Below are 17,167 nucleotides of genomic sequence, written 5' to 3'. Positions count from 1 at the left end.
TGCAAACTACCGCTTGGCTGGGGGGTATTCCAGACCCCCCGGTAACTTAATTTCTTACACAAAAATATGTAACCTTCCCCATTCTCATGAGAGTTTTTGGGAAAAAATGATTGGATTCTCTTCTCCTGAGAAGTACCACAAACATCGTAGCACCGGGGGGTCTGGGCAGCACACGAATACTTAACTATTTTGTCCAAAGGTTACCGGGGGGGTGCAAAGGGAAGCAGAGAAGGAATCATCGAATCCTTGTTTTTTCACTCTACCGCTTGGCTGGGGGGGATTCCATACCCCCCAGACTACCCGGTAGCAAATTTCTTACACAAAAATATGTAACCTTCCCCATTCTCATGAGAGTTTTTGGGAAAGAATGATCAGATTCTCTTCTTCTCAGAAGTACCACAAACATCGTAGCACCGGGGGGTCTGGGGGATATGGAATACCCCCCAGCACACGAATACTTGACTATTTTGTCCAATGGTTACTGGGGGGTGCAAAGGGAAGTAGAGAAGGAATCATCGAATCCTTGTTTTTTCACTCTACCGCTTGGCTGGGGGTATTCCATACCCCCCAGACCCCCCGGTAACAAATTTCTTACACAAAAATATGTAACCTTCCCCATTCTCATGAAATTTTTTGGGAAAGAATGATTAGATTCTCATCTCCTGAGAAGTACCACAAACATCGTAGCACCGGGGGGTCTGGGGGGTATGGAATACCCCCCAGCACACGAATACTTGACTATTTTGTCCAATGGTTACCGGGGGGTGCAAAGGGAAGTAGAGAAGGAATCATCGAATCCTTGTTTTTTCACTCTACCGCTTGGCTGGGGGGTATTCCAGACCCCCCGGTGGCAAATTTCTTACACAAAAATATGTAACCTTCCCCATTCTCATGAGAGATTTTGGGAAAGAATGATCAGATTCTCTTCTTCTCAGAAGTACCACAAACATCGTAGCATGGGGGGGTATGGAATACCCCCCAGCACACGAATACTTTACTATTTTGTCCAATGGTTACCGGGGGGTGCAAAGGGAAGTAGAGAAGGATCATCGAATCCTTGTTTTTTCACTCTACCGCTTGGCTGGGGGGTATTCCAGACCCCCCGGTGGCAAATTTCTTACACAAAAATATGTAATCTTCCCCATTCTCATGAGAGATTTTGGGAAAGAATGATCAGATTCTCTTCTCCTCAGAAGTACCACAAACATCGTAGCACCGGGGGGTCTGGGGGGGTATGGAATACCCCCCAGCACACGAAGACTTGACTATATTTGTCCAAAGGTTACCGGAGGGTGCAAAGGGAAGTAGAGAAGGAATCATCGAATCCTTGTTTTTTCACTCAACCGCTTGGCTGGGGGGGATTCCATACCCCCCAGACCCCCCGATAGCAAATTTCTTACACAAAAATATGTAACCTTCCCCATTCTCATGAGAGATTTTGGGAAAGAATGATCAGATTCTCTTCTTCTCAGAAGTACCACAAACATCGTAGCACCGGGGGGTCTGGGGGGGGTATGGAATACCCCCCAGCACACGAATACTTTACTATTTTGTCCAATGGTTACCGGGGGGTGCAAAGGGAAGTAGAGAAGGATCATCGAATCCTTGTTTTTTCACTCTACCGCTTGGCTGGGGGGTATTCCAGACCCCCCGGTGGCAAATTTCTTACACAAAAATATGTAACCTTCCCCATTCTCATGAGAGATTTTGGGAAAGAATGATCAGATTCTCTTCTCCTCAGAAGTACCACAAACATCGTAGCACCGGGGGGTCTGGGGGGGTATGGAATACCCCCCAGCACACGAAGACTTGACTATATTTGTCCAAAGGTTACCGGAGGGTGCAAAGGGAAGTAGAGAAGGAATCATCGAATCCTTGTTTTTTCACTCAACCGCTTGGCTGGGGGGGATTCCATACCCCCCAGACCCCCCGATAGCAAATTTCTTACACAAAAATATGTAACCTTCCCCATTCTCATGAGAGATTTTGGGAAAGAATGATCAGATTCTCTTCTTCTCAGAAGTACCACAAACATCGTAGCACCGGGGGGTCTGGGGGGGGTATGGAATACCCCCCAGCACACGAATACTTTACTATTTTGTCCAATGGTTACCGGGGGGTGCAAAGGGAAGTAGAGAAGGATCATCGAATCCTTGTTTTTTCACTCTACCGCTTGGCTGGGGGGTATTCCAGACCCCCCGGTGGCAAATTTCTTACACAAAAATATGTAACCTTCCCCATTCTCATGAGAGATTTTGGGAAAGAATGATCAGATTCTCTTCTCCTCAGAAGTACCACAAACATCGTAGCACCGGGGGGTCTGGGGGGGTATGGAATACCCCCCAGCACACGAAGACTTGACTATATTTGTCCAAAGGTTACCGGAGGGTGCAAAGGGAAGTAGAGAAGGAATCATCGAATCCTTGTTTTTTCACTCAACCGCTTGGCTGGGGGGGATTCCATACCCCCCAGACCCCCCGATAGCAAATTTCTTACACAAAAATATGTAACCTTCCCCATTCTCATGAGAGTTTTTGGGAAAGAATGATTAGATTCTCTTCTTCTCAGAAGTACCACAAACATCGTAGCACCGGGTGGGTTACTTCATGCCCCTCAAACCCCCCAGTGCTGCGTTCTCTGCCATATGCTTGTTCGGAGCCGATGAGAGCAGGCGATAAACCTCCCAAAAACTATGCTTGGGATAAAAGTTTTGTGGGGGAAAACCTAGTACCGGGGCTAAAGGGAGTGGCGGCGGGGGGGGGGGAGATATTTTTCCTTTTCCGGAAATTGTCATTGATCTTCTCTTGTATTCCATACCCCCCAGACCTTCTCGTGCTATGCGCTCTCTGCAATGTGAAGATGATGTGATAATCGTCTCGAAAGCTATGGCGAAGTCGTGAGGAGTATAAGCGTTGAACGTAGATAGCATGGGGAGGGGGAGAGGGCATACAAAGGTCCTATTGACATTTCCAAAAAACCCCATGGAAAGCTGCGGGTCATATGAAAATGAGTTTTCGAATTCTTCTTCCCCGGGCGCTTTGTGATTGTCCAAAAATTGTCATCCAATCCTCATTTGCTGGGGGGTATTATTTCATAGTTGCCACCTCCCAAACCCAAAAAGGAAAAACAGATTACGCCCGAAAACCACTCAATTCCAGTGGCAGAGCCACTTTCGGGAACATTTTCGTTCCTATCGACACAGTTAGATAAGGTCGGCGTTTAATCACCTTTGGTTTTTAATTATTATTAGAGAAGTAAACATATCGTCAAGGTTTTCGACGGTAAAGGTCACTTTAACACGTGGTCGCCTGAAGGTGAACGAACGAAGGTAATTGAGATTTGCATTTTTTTGGTTAAATCCTAGTTATCTGGAGGTTTTTAAAGATAAGTGACGTAAGTTGATTGCACCGCCAGTGACGTCGAAGCACTACGTGTATATAAATAAAGGTGGGAATAAACCACATGCGATTCGCACCTGGACCATGGTGGTAATCTACGAATGGTTTCTTTTGCTTTTGGTCGGCTCAGTTGGACCACATTCGGATGTTGAGTACCTGGAGGATTTAATAGCCGAGGAAATTAAGCGCTCGACTGCATACTCATTTCCAAAGGACGCCGGCGAGTATCGCACCTTTAATGATTACCCAAGAGGTGAGTGTGTTGGTCGGATGCAGTGCTCTGAACTCGCGATTCTAGTGTTTGGTGTCGTCGACTTCGTGGTCATCGGTTCCGGTTCCGGGGGATCCGTGGTGGCCAGCAGGTTGTCGGAGAATCGCAACTGGTCAGTTCTTCTACTGGAAGCGGGAGGTGAAGAGAGTAATTTTACCGAGATCCCTGCCATGTCTAATTATGCGGCCAACCTGGAGTACAACTGGGGTTTCAACAGCACTTTTCAAAGCACTTGCTGCTTGGGTAAGTGTAACCATCGCCTTGACCAAGTCACACGGTGCCCTTTCTCTCTTAGGCATGAATGGAATTTGCCCTTTTCCTAGAGGCAAGTCGCTTGGTGGCACGACGGCAATCAACGTGCTGGTCTACGCCAGAGGAAACAAGATGGACTACGACAAGTGGTCGGAGGATAGCCCAGGGTGGGGGTACCGAGACGTTTTGCCATACTTCAAGAAATCGGAAAACTTTAACACCAAGGGCGACAAAGGCTACCACGGCTACGGTGGTTATTTAAATGTCGAACGTCATTCCCCAACAAGCAAGAAGGTGAACGCCCTCCTCAAAGCCTACGCGGAACTTGGTTACCCAATGGTGGACATCAACGGTTACAATCAGCTGGGTGCCAGCAGCAATCAGTTCAATACGCTCCACGGTCGCCGCCAGAGTTCAGCCAAGGCCTTCTTGACATCCACGCGTCTCCGCCGCAACCTGAAGATCTCCACTCACAGCTACGTCACCAAGATCCTCACCGACCCCATCACCAAGGCAGCAACCGGCGTCCTGTTCTCTCACAAAAACACCAAGTACATCGCGAAAATAAAAAAGGAAGTCATCCTCTCGGCCGGCGTGGTCGGATCACCAGCGATCCTCATGCATTCCGGCATCGGCCGCAAGCGCCACCTCAACGAGCTCAAGATTCCGCTCGTCAAGGATCTCGAGGTCGGCGAAAACTTGCACGATCACCTGATCTTCTACAACATTTATTTCACCACCTCCATCACCGATCCGGTGTACACGCTGCGCGAGTCCATCGCCCAGTACCTGCACGGTTTCGGACCACTGACCATAGCCACGAACCCGCAGGGAATCGCGTTCTTTCAACTGTCGACGAAAAACACGACCGTGCCCGATATCGAACTCGTCTTCGTTCCCACCGTTACGACGAACACGTCCGGGTTCGTGGCGGGCGTCCGAGACGACGTCGTCAGGCGCATGTGGTCGAGGAGGTCCGACGAGCAAATCTCGCAGATCACGCTGGTGCTGCTCCACCCGAAGACGCGCGGGCGCGTGTTTTTAAACTCCAGCGATCCCTTCGCGTATCCGCTAATCGATTCCAAGTGCCTCGCCGACGAGGGTAACGCGGACAAGGAGACCGTTTACATGGGAATCGAAAAGGTGATGGAGCTCTTCGACACCGAGGCCTTCAGGGAGATGAACGCCACCTTGATTCCCGACTCGAGGTGCGCCGATCTCGGTTTTAGATCGCGCGAGTACTGGATGTGCTTGATCCCTTGGTCGTCGTTGAATGCGTACCACGGGGGAGGGACGTGCCGAATGGGGCCGGACCCGCGGCACGGTGCCGTTGTCGATAGCAGGCTGAAGGTTTACGGCGTTAGAAACCTGAGGATCGCCGACGCGAGCGTCATCCCGATCACCATTTCGGGTCACATGAGCGCGCCGGCCATGATGGTGGGCGAACGGGTGGCCGACTTCATCAAGGAGGATTATAAATAAATGAACTCTCAGCAATTTTCAATTCATTATTCATAATGCGTTCCTGTTATCCTGTAACATTTATTTATTTATTTCGGAATTGTGGGATTTTAATCCGGCCGATTAAGTAAGCATAATTGCCTGTAGCTTAGAAGCGTTTCAGCAAACGTCGCTTGATCTCAGTGTGCTTGGTGTCATTTGAAGCGCGCTTAGTTATCTTGGTGTATGAGCTGAGGTGTGGTTTAATAATGGATTTATAATTTGTCTTGAGCTATGGCTTGACTAATTTTGGGAAAATGGTGTAATCACATCATTTTTTGCTGGGGAGCCCCCCCCCCCAGTGCTACACGTTCCCCGCAATAATTCGTAGAACATAACCTGATAATTTTCTCAAAAACCCCCAGCCAGCAAAGCTCGCAGTAAAGTGTGCTCTCAGCAAAATAGGACTCGATAATTCTTTGTTTTACTGCCGTCATTGTCATGGTAGCCTTTGATAATCGCCTCTTCGTTTGCTGAGGGGTATTCCATACTCTCCAAGTCCCGCGGTGTTACATTCTCTGCAATAATTCTTAGAAGATACTCTACTGATTTTCTCAAAAAACCGTGAGAGTCTTAAAGACTAAACGTCTCGTGGTGGAAAACGTTGTACCGGGGGGGAGGGGGGGGTATGCTATAACCCCCGGCCATTAGAAAGTGCCCTAGGAAAAGTTGATAATTTCTTTATCTTTCTGATGTTACTGTCATGGTAGTCGTTGGGAAAATGCAATCACATTTTTTTCTGGCGCGGTGGGAGGGGGGTATTCTATACTCCCCCTGCCATTAGAAAGTGACCTTAGCAAAGTAAATCAGGATAATTCCTTTATTTTACTCATATCACTGTCATGGTAGTATTGAAGACTAAACGTCTCGTGGTGGAAAACGTTGTACGGGGGGGGGGGGGGGCTGGGTGGTATGCCATACCCCCCAGCCATTAGGAAGTGCCTTTAGCAAAGTAGAACCCGTTAATTTCTTTATTTTTCTCACATTACTGTCGTGGTAGTCGTTGGGAAAATTCAATCACATCTTTCTGGTTGGGGGGGGGGGGGATTCTGTACTCCCCCTGGCATTACAAAGTAACCTTAGAAAAGTAAATCCCGATAATTCCTTATTTTACTCATATTACTGTCATGGTAGTTTTGAGGACTACACTTTTGTGGGCGTGTGGTCTCGGGGGGTGTGGCAATCCCCCGCGCCAGAAAAGTGTGCTTTCAGCAAAATAGGATTCGATTTACTTTTGTCACTGGCATGGTAGGTAGTCTTTGGGAAAAAGCAATCACATCCTCTTTTGTTGCGGGGTTCCATACTCCCCCCCCCCCCAGGTACGATTTTCTCAGAGTCTCGAGGACTAAACGTTTTTGTGGGGGCAGAACGTGGTATCGGCGTTTCTGGTGGGTATGGAATCCCCCCCCCCCCCTCGGTATCCACAGTGATGGTCTTTTGTAAAAGGTAATCGTATCTTCGTTTTCTGGGGGATTCTATAGCCCCCAAACCCCCCGGTTAGGTACTACTTTTTTGGGAAAGAACAGTCGTATCCTTTTTTCATGAAATGTATTCCATAGCTCACAGGATTCTTGTGAGAAGTTCGATGGCATTTCCCCAGCATTATACGATGGTTCCATTACTATTTCCAGAAAACCTCCACGAGAGTAGGTGCTACGGGACGGAGGGAAAAGAGTGATCGAGTTCTTCTTTGCTGTGTTGTTTATGATTTCCCGGAAATGGTCACTGAACGGTCAAACTGATCCTGATACAATTAATTTCTGAGGAGACCGTGGTATCAGGAGGATATGAAACCCTTTCGCTGTTTAGTTATACTGATCCAATTACTTCTTGCAAGGGCGGTACTGAGGTTTGTAACGCGAAAAAAAAAAACTTCACGCGCTTTGTTATCCTTATAATGGGTTATATACGTGCAAAGGAAAACCTAATCAGGTTTCTGTTATCCTGGTACAATTGTTTCTTGGAAAAGATGCAGTAATATGCTCTTTGGGGTACATTGGTATCACTAGACCATAATACGAGATAAGATCTTAATAAAGACTTGCTCACGGTTCGGTTATCAGGGAAACATAAATACGTAAGAAATCCCGATACAATTGTTTTCTATGGAGATGTTATCAGGAGAACATTATAGGTACGCGTTTATGTTACCGCGACGCGAATATTTTCTGTCAAATTTGGTGTCAGGAGAACAGAATACATAAAAAGCTCCTAGTACATCAGGAGAACAGTATAGTGAGATCTTACGTTGATATTGGAAAGAGGACAATACATGAAAGGTTTCGAGTTTCTGTTATCGTGATTTATTGTGTTGAAATGTTAGATCTCCTATAAGGAGAACAGAACAGAATACAGTATTCGTGCGTATTCGTCGCACTTGATTGGTAGATGCGGAGACACGGATGCAACATGTAAAAAATCGGGAGAACAGAAAACTATTAATTACCGAATAATGTAAGTAGGAGAAAGCTTTCATTTGCCGTTTTATGCTCCTGATACATCCGATAGAAACCTTAAGAAAATGTCCATCAACATTTAGATTAACTTTGCCCCGATTGATGGAAATCCGAGATATAGGAATATCATAAATGGCGTCAGGTAAGAAAATTTGATCAGGAGCACAAAAAGGTTTAAATTCATTTATTTCAAGGATAGCAGAACATTGCTGCGTTTTCAAATAATTGATTGCGTCTGTCATCAGGAGCACAGAACCATTCTCCTGATACCACAACGTTAGCCATGCACGATTATTTGTTAAACCTAAAAATAGGTCTTCGGAAAACTCTTGTAATAGTCCCATGCAATTTACGGTCTGAATAATAAACTAAGAGCAAACAGTAATAAAATCCAATCGGGACCGACGATCTCCATTAACCGTGTGTACACACCTTTATTACCCTGCGATCCGTTTACTCCCGCAAATCTAAAATTAATAAGCCCACATCGTTGTCACGCAAATTAAAACCACGGCGGTGCATTCGAAATGGGTCTGTGGCCGCGGAGGCGGAAAGCGTCGCCGAAGAGCTTCCACAACTGCTTGCGCTCGACGATAGTTCTCGGCCAGATCTTCGCGCTTCTGCCGGTCGACGGAGTTTGCGGCGAGACGGAGGACGGATTGCGTTTCAGTTGGAGATCGTGGAAGGTCTGGTACGCCGGCGTTCTGACGGCGTGCCTCTTCGTGCCGATGTACGCGTCGATCTACGAGATATTCGTGATGCGGGCGGAGATCGATAGGATTAGTAAGTGGCGGGGTTGAGATTGCGAGTAACTGATCGGAGATTTTAGCGGCGGTGGCGTTTTTCGCCAATTCGATTACGGTGCACGTGCTGTTCGTGCAGCTGGCGAGAGATTGGCCGGGACTGATGCGCGACTGGCACGCCATGGAGATGGCGATGGGAAGCTACGGGTGGCCGCGACGTATGAACCTGAGGATTAAAGCAATGACCGTGACGATCCTGTCCATCGCAACAAGTGAGTTTCGCCTCAAAATTATTGCAATGGAAATGCGCGGCGCCTCTCAACCGCCTGTAAAATGGCAATGATCTTCTCCTGTTTCAGTTGAACACGTCTTGTCAGTGGTCGGCCACTTCATCACCGCCGACCAGCTGAGGACCGGCGACCAAGACATTTTCGAGTACTTCTTCGTAGTCATCGCGTTTCCTCAAGTCTTCGCCATAATCAGTTACTCCGTATGGTTCGGTTTTCTAATGCAGGTACGAAGACATCGCGAAGATCTAAAGAACGACACCTCGCGTCTTCGTTTCAGGTGATCACATTCGCGTCGGCCTTTTCCTGGACCTACATAGATCTCTTCATATCCGTAATGGGCGCGGGACTCGCCCAACGCTTCCAGCAGGTGGCTGTGAGGGTCGAATTGTATCTGGACCAGAAGGTATCCAACCAAACACTGTGGAAGGAAGTAAGGGAGGACTACGTTCGACTCTGCATACTTTGCAGGACGCTGAACGAACGCTTATCCGGCTTAATCCTGCTCTCGTTCTGCAGCAACTTGTTCTACGTACTCGTCCAACTGTTCCACAGTCTGAAGTACGTATACACAAAGTAAGAACACCTAGACTTAAATCGGTTCTTCTAGCCGTATAGAGGGGGCAGTTGAGAAGATCTACTTCTTCTTCTCGTTCGGCTTTTTAGCTTGCCGCACGGTTTGCGTTTGTCTATACGGAGCGTGGATCGGCGAGGAGAGCAAGAGACCATTACTCAGCCTAAATTCCGTCTCGCCCAATATTTACAGTGTAGAGGTACGGAGAGGCCGTAAAGGGGGCTGTGATAACTTTTATTTTTGCAGATCAGAAGATTCATCTTGCACATCAGCTTTAACCCCCCGTCCTTGTCCGGCAAAGGCTTCTTTGTCATTACGCGTAGTTTACTTTTAAGCGTGAGTATGGTACCCTACTGTCGAGCTTGCTGACGGAATACCTTTCAGATAGCCGGAGCGATTATGACGTACGAATTGGTTTTGATGCAGACCTTTGTGGCGTCGAAAATGAAGAATTGATTCGATTGTGCGATCATGCGCTAATTTAATAAAATGTAACACTTCTTCTTCTGGAGGAAATTGACACTTGGGCAACTTTCTCACATAATCAATTTTATGTTCCCCTAATACTCTTGTTTTTTTTCTCCACAACTTTGCGGTCAAAACAGAATTAAATTTATTAGGAGTATAGAAAACGACAGTTGACTGATAGAGAAGATTACATTGTGCCTTACGTTAGCATAGTAGCGGGACATCCTCAACGAAGAAGGACACGATACCTCCTCCTCTATTTGTCTTAGCCCCCTCATGCATAATAACCTTTGGAAAAAATGTAATCTATAAGTCTTCGAATGCTGGGGGGGGGGGGATGGTTGTATAAGAAGAAAGGGTTGGCGTAGCCTCCTCACACAGTTTTGGTACAGTGCAGGTTCTTTTAGGGATTTTTAAAGTTCCATGTCCCTGAGAATGGCCATCATCAATTTTATGCGCTCCTGATACAACGTTTTAATCGCCCATTTTAGCTGATAGTTAATGTATTAGGAACAGAAACACCTCCTCGCACATTATATCCTCCTGATACAAAACTTGTAAAGATTTAAAACGAAATTTGGTTTTGAAATATATTTTTGGGTAATGGGAAAGGATGAGGAAAAGGTCTCCTCAACCATTATGTTGTCCTGGTAGCCAGACAAATTTTATAAACATTTTCTAACTGATAGTTCATGTATTAGGAACAGAAACACCTCCTCGCACATTATTATATCCTCCTGATACAAAACTTGTAAAGATTTAAAACGAAATTTGGCTTTGAAATACATTTTTGGGTAATGGGAAAGGATGAGGGAAAGGTCTTCCTCAACCATCATGTTCTCCTGGTAACCAGACAAATTTTACAAACCTTTTCTAACTGATAGTTCATGTATTAGGAACAGAAACACCTCCTCGCACATTATATCCTCCTGATACAAAACTTGTAAAGATTTAAAACGAAATTTGGCTTTGAAATACATTTTTGGGTAATGGGAAAGGATGAGGGAAAGGTCTTCCTCAACCATCATGTTCTCCTGGTAGCCAGAAAAATTTTACAAACATTTTCTAACTAATCGTTCATGCATTAGAACAGATAAACACCTCCTCGCACATTATATCCTCCTGATACAGAACTTGTAAAGATTTAAAACGAAATTTGGCTTTGAAATACATTTTTGTGTATTGGGAAAGGATGAGGGAAAGGTCTTCCTCAACCATCATGTTCTCCTGGTAGCTAGAAAAATTTTACAAACATTTTCTAACTAATAGTTCATGCATTAGAAACCGATAAACACCTCCTCGCACATTATATTCTCCTGATACAGAACTTGTAAATATTTAAAATGAAATTTGACTTTGAAATATATTGTTGGGTAATGGGAAAGGATGAGGGAAAGGTCTTCCTCAACCATCATGTTCTCCTGGTAGCCAGACAAATTTTACAACAATTTTCTAACTGATAGTTCATGTATTAGGAGCAGAAACACCTCCTCGCACATTATTATATCCTCATGATACAAAACTTGTAAAGATTTAAAACGAAATTTGGCTTTGAAATACATTTTTGGGTAATGGGAAAGGATGAGGGAAAGGTCTTCCTCAACCATCATGTTCTCCTGGTAACCAGACAAATTTTACAAACCTTTTCTAACTGATAGTTCATGTATTAGGAACAGAAACACCTCCTCGCACATTATATCCTCCTGATACAAAACTTGTAAAGATTTAAAACGAAATTTGGCTTTGAAATACATTTTTGGGTAATGGGAAAGGATGAGGGAAAGGTCTTCCTCAACCATCATGTTCTCCTGGTAGCCAGAAAAATTTTACAAACATTTTCTAACTAATCGTTCATGCATTAGAACAGATAAACACCTCCTCGCACATTATATCCTCCTGATACAGAACTTGTAAAGATTTAAAACGAAATTTGGCTTTGAAATACATTTTTGTGTATTGGGAAAGGATGAGGGAAAGGTCTTCCTCAACCATCATGTTCTCCTGGTAGCTAGAAAAATTTTACAAACATTTTCTAACTAATAGTTCATGCATTAGAAACCGATAAACACCTCCTCGCACATTATATTCTCCTGATACAGAACTTGTAAATATTTAAAATGAAATTTGACTTTGAAATATATTGTTGGGTAATGGGAAAGGATGAGGGAAAGGTCTTCCTCAACCATCATGTTCTCCTGGTAGCCAGACAAATTTTACAACAATTTTCTAACTGATAGTTCATGTATTAGGAACAGAAACACCTCCTCGCACATTATATCCTCCTGATACAAAACTTGTAAAGATTTAAAACGAAATTTGGCTTTGAAATACATTATTGGGTAATGGGAAAGGATGAGGAAAAGGACCTCCTCAACCATCATGTTCTCCTGGTAGCCAGACAAATTTTACAAACATTTTCTAACTGATAGTTCATGTATTAGGAGCAGGAACACCTCCTCGCACATTATTATATCCTCCTGATACAAAACTTGTAAAGTTTTAAAGCAAATTTGGGTTTGAAATACATTTTTGGGTAATGGGGAAGGACTTCCTCAGCCCTCATGTTCTCCGGGTAGTCAGACAAATAAAAAACCAGAGGTTGATTGAAAATAATGCACCTCTAGTGAGTTCTTTCTGGAAAAAATGTTGGTATCAAGAGAACAAAAGGAACGAATAATTATTTTTCGGCCCATTTAGAAATCTTTGTACTTTTAAGCGCCTGACAAAACTACATGTTTTGTTTGTATCTTTACAATGGGCTGTCGGTACAAAACTTATAATCCCGTCTACTTCTGAACTCCTGCTGAATAGGAAACGACAAGTCTCTTGGGAATAATGCGCCTGTAGTGAATCCGTCTGATGTTACCTCCATTTCTGTTGAAAATGTGGGTATTTTACCCCTTCAGTACACTTCCCTTAAGTCCTCCTGGCCCTTCTTGAGCTACTTTGCGATCCTATCCGCAGACGGAATTTTTTTGTTAGTAACTCTTTCACCCTGTTATGTTGTGATCTGTATATTGGTAGATGCCCCGTTTCCATAAGCGCCATCTAGAGTTTTATCGTGCTACTTCTTTAGACTGCCGCCTTCTTTAGTTCCACCCTGCTGTCTTAAGTACTACCTGGTACCTGGTGGCGCAATCTGCAGCTCTACTCTTATGCAACATCTGTTCTCCTAGGCTTCCATGAATTAGACACTAGAAGGGTTTGCAATGCAAGCACTTAAGAAATTTTTAACAGATTAGGTTTCGGTTTACAAAGCTTCCTAGGGTTTGCACTGGAAAGCCTAGGAAGGGCCGGAAATCTCCCGCTGTACACCGCAACAGAGAGCTTTCCAAATCCCTCCAGGCTTTACCACACCATGGTTAGGGAAAAGGCTCTGGTAAGCTCTTCAAGACCCACCAGAGCTCTGTATAATGGTCGATATATTGTTTTTCGGTCTCTCCTGATACAAGTAATTATATTTTTTACCCCGCCGCGACTTACGTTCGATGCTCCATTTTAATAAAATCCGCCGCCCGCTCGCCGATCATCATCGCCGGGGCGCTCATGTGACCGGAGAGCGTAATTGGAACGACGCTCGTGTCGGCAACCCTCAAATTTCCGACGCCGTACACCCTCAACTTGTTGTCGACGACGGCTCCCTCGCTCGGATCCGGTCCCATTCGACACGTGCCGCCGCCGTGGTACGCGTTCATCGCCGTTAGACGAATCAGGCACGTCCAGTACTCGCGAGATCTAAACCCACGGTTCGCACACCTCGGGTCGGGTAGCAGCGTCGCGTTCATCGCCCTGAACGCTTTCGTATCAAAGAACTCCATTACTTTCTCTATGGCCTTGTGAACGCTTTCGAGGTCCTCTTCGTCCGAAAGGCACCTGGAATCGATGAGCGGGTACACAAAGGGGTCCCTAGACTGTAGAAAAATTCGCCCGCGTGTCTTGGGGTGGAGAATGACCGCCACCATTTGCGAAACCTGCAACTCGCCCGCGTGAAGATCGGGCGGAGCGCGAACTGTGGGAATGAAGACGACCTCCACGTCGGGTACGGTCGAGTTCGTCCCGGATTGGGGTAAATAGGCTGCGGCTTGAGCGTTGCTCGCTATGGTGAACGGTCCGCTACCGTCCAGATACCGCGCGATGGACTCCCGGAGCTTGTACGCCTCGTCGGTTATTGACGTGGTGAAGTACATGTTGTAGAACATGAGGTGGTCGTGCATGTGTAGCCCCACGTCTAGGTCCTGCACCGTGGGGATCTTCAGCTCGTCGAGTTGGTGCCTTGGGCCGATTCCCGAATGCATCAGAATCGTTGGAGATCCCACGACGCCAGCTGAGAGGATGACTTCTCTCCTTATCTTCGCGACGTATTGAGTGCCCTTGTGAGAGAAAAGGACGCCGGTAGCTGACCTGGTGGCGCTATCGACCAGGAGTTTGGTTACGTAGCAGTGGGTTGCAATTTTTAAATTGGGGCGTAGTCGCGCGTGCCCCAAGAAGGCTTTGGCCGAGCTCTGGCGGCGGCCGTGGATGGTATTAAACTGATTGCGGCCAGCGCCTACCTGATTGGGCCCGTTGAAATCGACAACCGAGCGCCCTAGCTCCTGGTTTGCCGTGAGAAAGGCAACCGCTTTCGGACTTGTCGGCGAGTGACGTTCGACATTCAGACAACCACCACGTCCGTGGTAACCCTCATCGTGGTCATCAATCTTTGAGTTCTCCGACTTAAGAAAATACGGCAAAACGTCTCGGTACCCCCACCCTGGGTTGTCCTCCGACCACCTCTCGTAGTCCAACTTATTCCCTCGACTGTACACCAGCACGTTAATTGCGCTAGTACCACCAAGCGATTTCCCTCTGGGAAACGGACATACTCCGCCCATTGCTGAAGAGATTTCGTGTAGAATTTATCGCGACCAATTCCGCTTACCCAGGCAGCAGGCGGTTTGGGGCGTACTGTTAAATCCCCAATTGCACTCCAAACCGGCGGCGTAAGTGGACATCGCCGGAATTTCAGTGAAGTGGTTCTCTTCGCCGCCGGCTTCCAGTAGAAGAACGGTCCAGTTACGATCTTCCGACAGTCTGCTCGCGACAACCGATCCTGCGGACCCCGAACCGATCACGGCAAAGTCGAAGACTCCAAACCCTAAAAAAGGTCACTGTCAGATTAGGCAAAAACACCAAGCGCCCCACCCCTAGGTTCCGTATTAGCACTCCGAAAACCGCCGGCGTCCTTCGGAAAGACGTAGGTACTGGCCCGCTTAATTTCCTTAGCGATCAGCGTCTCGTAGTAGCTGAGGCTGTAGCACCTCGCCGCGCCGATCAGGCTCAGAAGAACCAACGCGCAAACGTCCATGGCTTACATTTAAATTTAAACTGTTTTTTGGCATTGAAAACGGAAAATGCGCTCTGAGATATGACACGTTTTAAAAATCGCCATGTTTATCATTAACTTTGACTTTGACGATCGCGCTGATTCCTAATTAAAAACCGAAACCGATAAGATAATTTCTACAATACAAATGATTTGCATCCAGGAAATTTTCGGGTTCATAATCTCATTTAATAGAAACGCTTATCCTTTTTTTCCTTTTACGCACGCAAATCTGGACCGGTTGAAACAAAGCTTTAGCGTCGTCATCTTTCTTTTTCATTTTGCTGACACCAGTAGTTTCTTTTTGGAAAAGAGGACTATCTCCTTGAAAACCCTGTATACACATTCAAAAGCATCAGAAGTTATTTTTTCTACACCGTTCGGATGAACGGGTTTCTTTGTTTTCTTTTCTTTTCTTTTGTTTCCCGTTTTTTCCTTTTCCTTTTTTTTTTCTTTTCTTCTCATTTTTCTTTTTTTTCTTTTCTTTTCTTTTCTTTTCTTTCCTTTTCATTTCTTGTCGTTTCTTTTCCTTTCCGTTCTTTTCTTTTTTTCTAGGGAGTTAAGTTAAGTCAAATCTTTCTAGTGCATACAAGTTCTTTCCAGAGGAAAAAGAAGCTTTAGTAGCCTTCTGAACGAGCTGGACAATTGTTATAACGACACTTTCAAGTGCTTGTTAGCTTTTTAGGTCTTCTACAAAGCTCCCGTCTTATTTACAGAGCTATTTTTAAGGGGATAACGTAATGGGGGTATGGAAACGCAACTTCAAAACGCACTCGAAACGCAAGCGCAAACTCAAAACGCAAACGCAATCTCAAAGCGCAAAAAGCAAACGCACATCTCTAGAATAAACGCAACCGCAAACTCAAAATGCAAATCCAAACGCCAACGCAAACTTAAAACGCAAACTTAAACATAAAACGCAAACACAAAGCAAATACGTAAACGCAAAATCAAAGCGCGAATGCAATCTCAAACCGCAAAAAGCAAACGCACACTCCTATAATAGGCTAAACGCAACCGCAAACTCAAAATGCAAATCCAAACGCCAACACAAACTTGAAACACAAACGCAAGCTCAATACTTAAACGCAAACTCAAAACGCGAACGCAAACTAATCTCAAAACGCAAACTCAAAGCTAGATTACCTTTTTCCGAAGGTTACCATGGGGGCGCTAAAGCTAGGAAATAGAACTTCGCAACATGAAAAAGAGCTGTTTCGAAAAACTAGGTAGTACGAGAATTTGAAAGCTCGCGCTCTTGTGGGGGTGGGGGGGGGGGCTCCTGGGGACCATCATATATGAAGACTAGATTACTTTTTTCTAAATGTTATCATGAAGGAGAGAACGAATTATCGTATGAAATTACTGTCGCGTAGACTGGGGAGTACTCCCCCCGGTATGCTGTTTCCCCTCGAAACTCCTGGTAAAAGCAAACATTTCTTTCCAAAGGCTTTCATGCGCTGGAATGTCTTAGAAAGCGCCTTTAAGGCTTGAGAAGTGAGTTAGCTTTGGAAAATCTTCTAAAGTACATCAAATATCTCCCGTAAACTGATCTTTTTTTTTCAAACATTCATAATTTTGGCAAAAATCTTGGAACTTCACTTGGAAAACTCTAAAAAAACCTTAGAAGGCTCCTCTAGATGTGTTCCAGGATCGTTTAGGCTCAAGGCTTAAACCATTTCCAAATTTTTTACATTTTTCTAGAGCACTATACGTTTTGCTCTTGCATAGAACCAAAGGTTTCCAAATGTTTTCCAAATCCCTATGGCTTCTAGAGCCTTTATAATGTTTTAGGCGCTACAAATTCTTTTCTTTAACCAAAGTATTTTTTTGCCATTTGTGTTTTTTAGAAAGCT

The 17,167-nt window shown here is 45.3% G+C and overlaps 3 protein-coding genes across 4 annotated transcripts; 2 read left to right on the top strand and 1 right to left on the bottom strand.

Annotated features, from left to right (window-relative positions):
- Positions 1-3,288: 3,288 nt before the first annotated feature.
- On the top strand, positions 3,289-5,521 carry LOC116161697 (glucose dehydrogenase [FAD, quinone]-like). Of its 2 annotated transcripts, XM_031475141.1 has the most exons (4): positions 3,289-3,328; positions 3,385-3,651; positions 3,697-3,912; positions 3,965-5,521. In XM_031475141.1, the coding sequence occupies exons 2-4, from the start codon at positions 3,483-3,485 to the stop codon at positions 5,401-5,403; spliced, it is 1,824 nt and encodes a 607-aa protein (XP_031331001.1). In that variant the 5' UTR covers positions 3,289-3,328; positions 3,385-3,482; the 3' UTR covers positions 5,404-5,521. The 2 variants fall into 2 exon arrangements, with proteins under 2 accessions (XP_031331001.1, XP_031331000.1); XM_031475140.1 differs by lacking the exon at positions 3,289-3,328 and having other exon boundaries at positions 3,344-3,651.
- A 3,200-nt stretch (positions 5,522-8,721) lies between these two features.
- LOC116162510 (gustatory receptor for sugar taste 64a-like) lies at positions 8,722-9,948 on the top strand. The gene is made up of 6 exons (XM_031476139.1): positions 8,722-8,892; positions 8,980-9,134; positions 9,188-9,468; positions 9,518-9,680; positions 9,728-9,817; positions 9,866-9,948. Exons 1-6 carry the CDS (start codon positions 8,784-8,786, stop codon positions 9,935-9,937), a joined length of 870 nt encoding a protein of 289 aa, XP_031331999.1. The 5' UTR covers positions 8,722-8,783; the 3' UTR covers positions 9,938-9,948.
- Positions 9,949-12,626: 2,678 nt separating this feature from the next.
- Positions 12,627-15,362, bottom strand: LOC116162533 (glucose dehydrogenase [FAD, quinone]-like). The gene is made up of 3 exons (XM_031476167.1): positions 15,131-15,362; positions 14,868-15,083; positions 12,627-14,822 (listed from the first exon to the last, which is right to left on the bottom strand). Exons 1-3 carry the CDS (start codon positions 15,291-15,293, stop codon positions 13,429-13,431), a joined length of 1,773 nt encoding a protein of 590 aa, XP_031332027.1. The 5' UTR covers positions 15,294-15,362; the 3' UTR covers positions 12,627-13,428.
- Between the last annotated feature and the right edge of the window lie 1,805 nt (positions 15,363-17,167).

This window comes from Photinus pyralis, unplaced genomic scaffold (assembly GCF_008802855.1).
Source record: "Photinus pyralis isolate 1611_PpyrPB1 unplaced genomic scaffold, Ppyr1.3 Ppyr1.4_LG10, whole genome shotgun sequence".
Taxonomy (NCBI): domain Eukaryota; kingdom Metazoa; phylum Arthropoda; class Insecta; order Coleoptera; family Lampyridae; genus Photinus; species Photinus pyralis.
Note: the sequence above shows the minus strand (reverse complement) of the source record. Positions and strands in the feature narration are given on the sequence as shown.

Coding starts and splice junctions, on each gene's coding strand:
- LOC116162510 (XM_031476139.1), top strand. CDS start 8,784: ATGCGCGACTGGCACGCCATGGAGATGGCGATGGGAAGCTACGGGTGG. Junction 9,135..9,187: donor GGTTCGGTTTTCTAATGCAG/GTACGAAGACAT, acceptor TCTTCGTTTCAG/GTGATCACATTCGCGTCGGC. Junction 9,469..9,517: donor CAACTGTTCCACAGTCTGAA/GTACGTATACAC, acceptor CGGTTCTTCTAG/CCGTATAGAGGGGGCAGTTG.
- LOC116162533 (XM_031476167.1), bottom strand. CDS start 15,293: ATGGACGTTTGCGCGTTGGTTCTTCTGAGCCTGATCGGCGCGGCGAGG. Junction 15,084..15,130: donor TGCTAATACGGAACCTAGGG/GTGGGGCGCTTG, acceptor GACCTTTTTTAG/GGTTTGGAGTCTTCGACTTT. Junction 14,823..14,867: donor CCAAACCGCCTGCTGCCTGG/GTAAGCGGAATT, acceptor AAATCTCTTCAG/CAATGGGCGGAGTATGTCCG.
- LOC116161697 (XM_031475141.1), top strand. CDS start 3,483: ATGGTGGTAATCTACGAATGGTTTCTTTTGCTTTTGGTCGGCTCAGTT. Junction 3,652..3,696: donor CTTTAATGATTACCCAAGAG/GTGAGTGTGTTG, acceptor TCGCGATTCTAG/TGTTTGGTGTCGTCGACTTC. Junction 3,913..3,964: donor TCAAAGCACTTGCTGCTTGG/GTAAGTGTAACC, acceptor TTTCTCTCTTAG/GCATGAATGGAATTTGCCCT.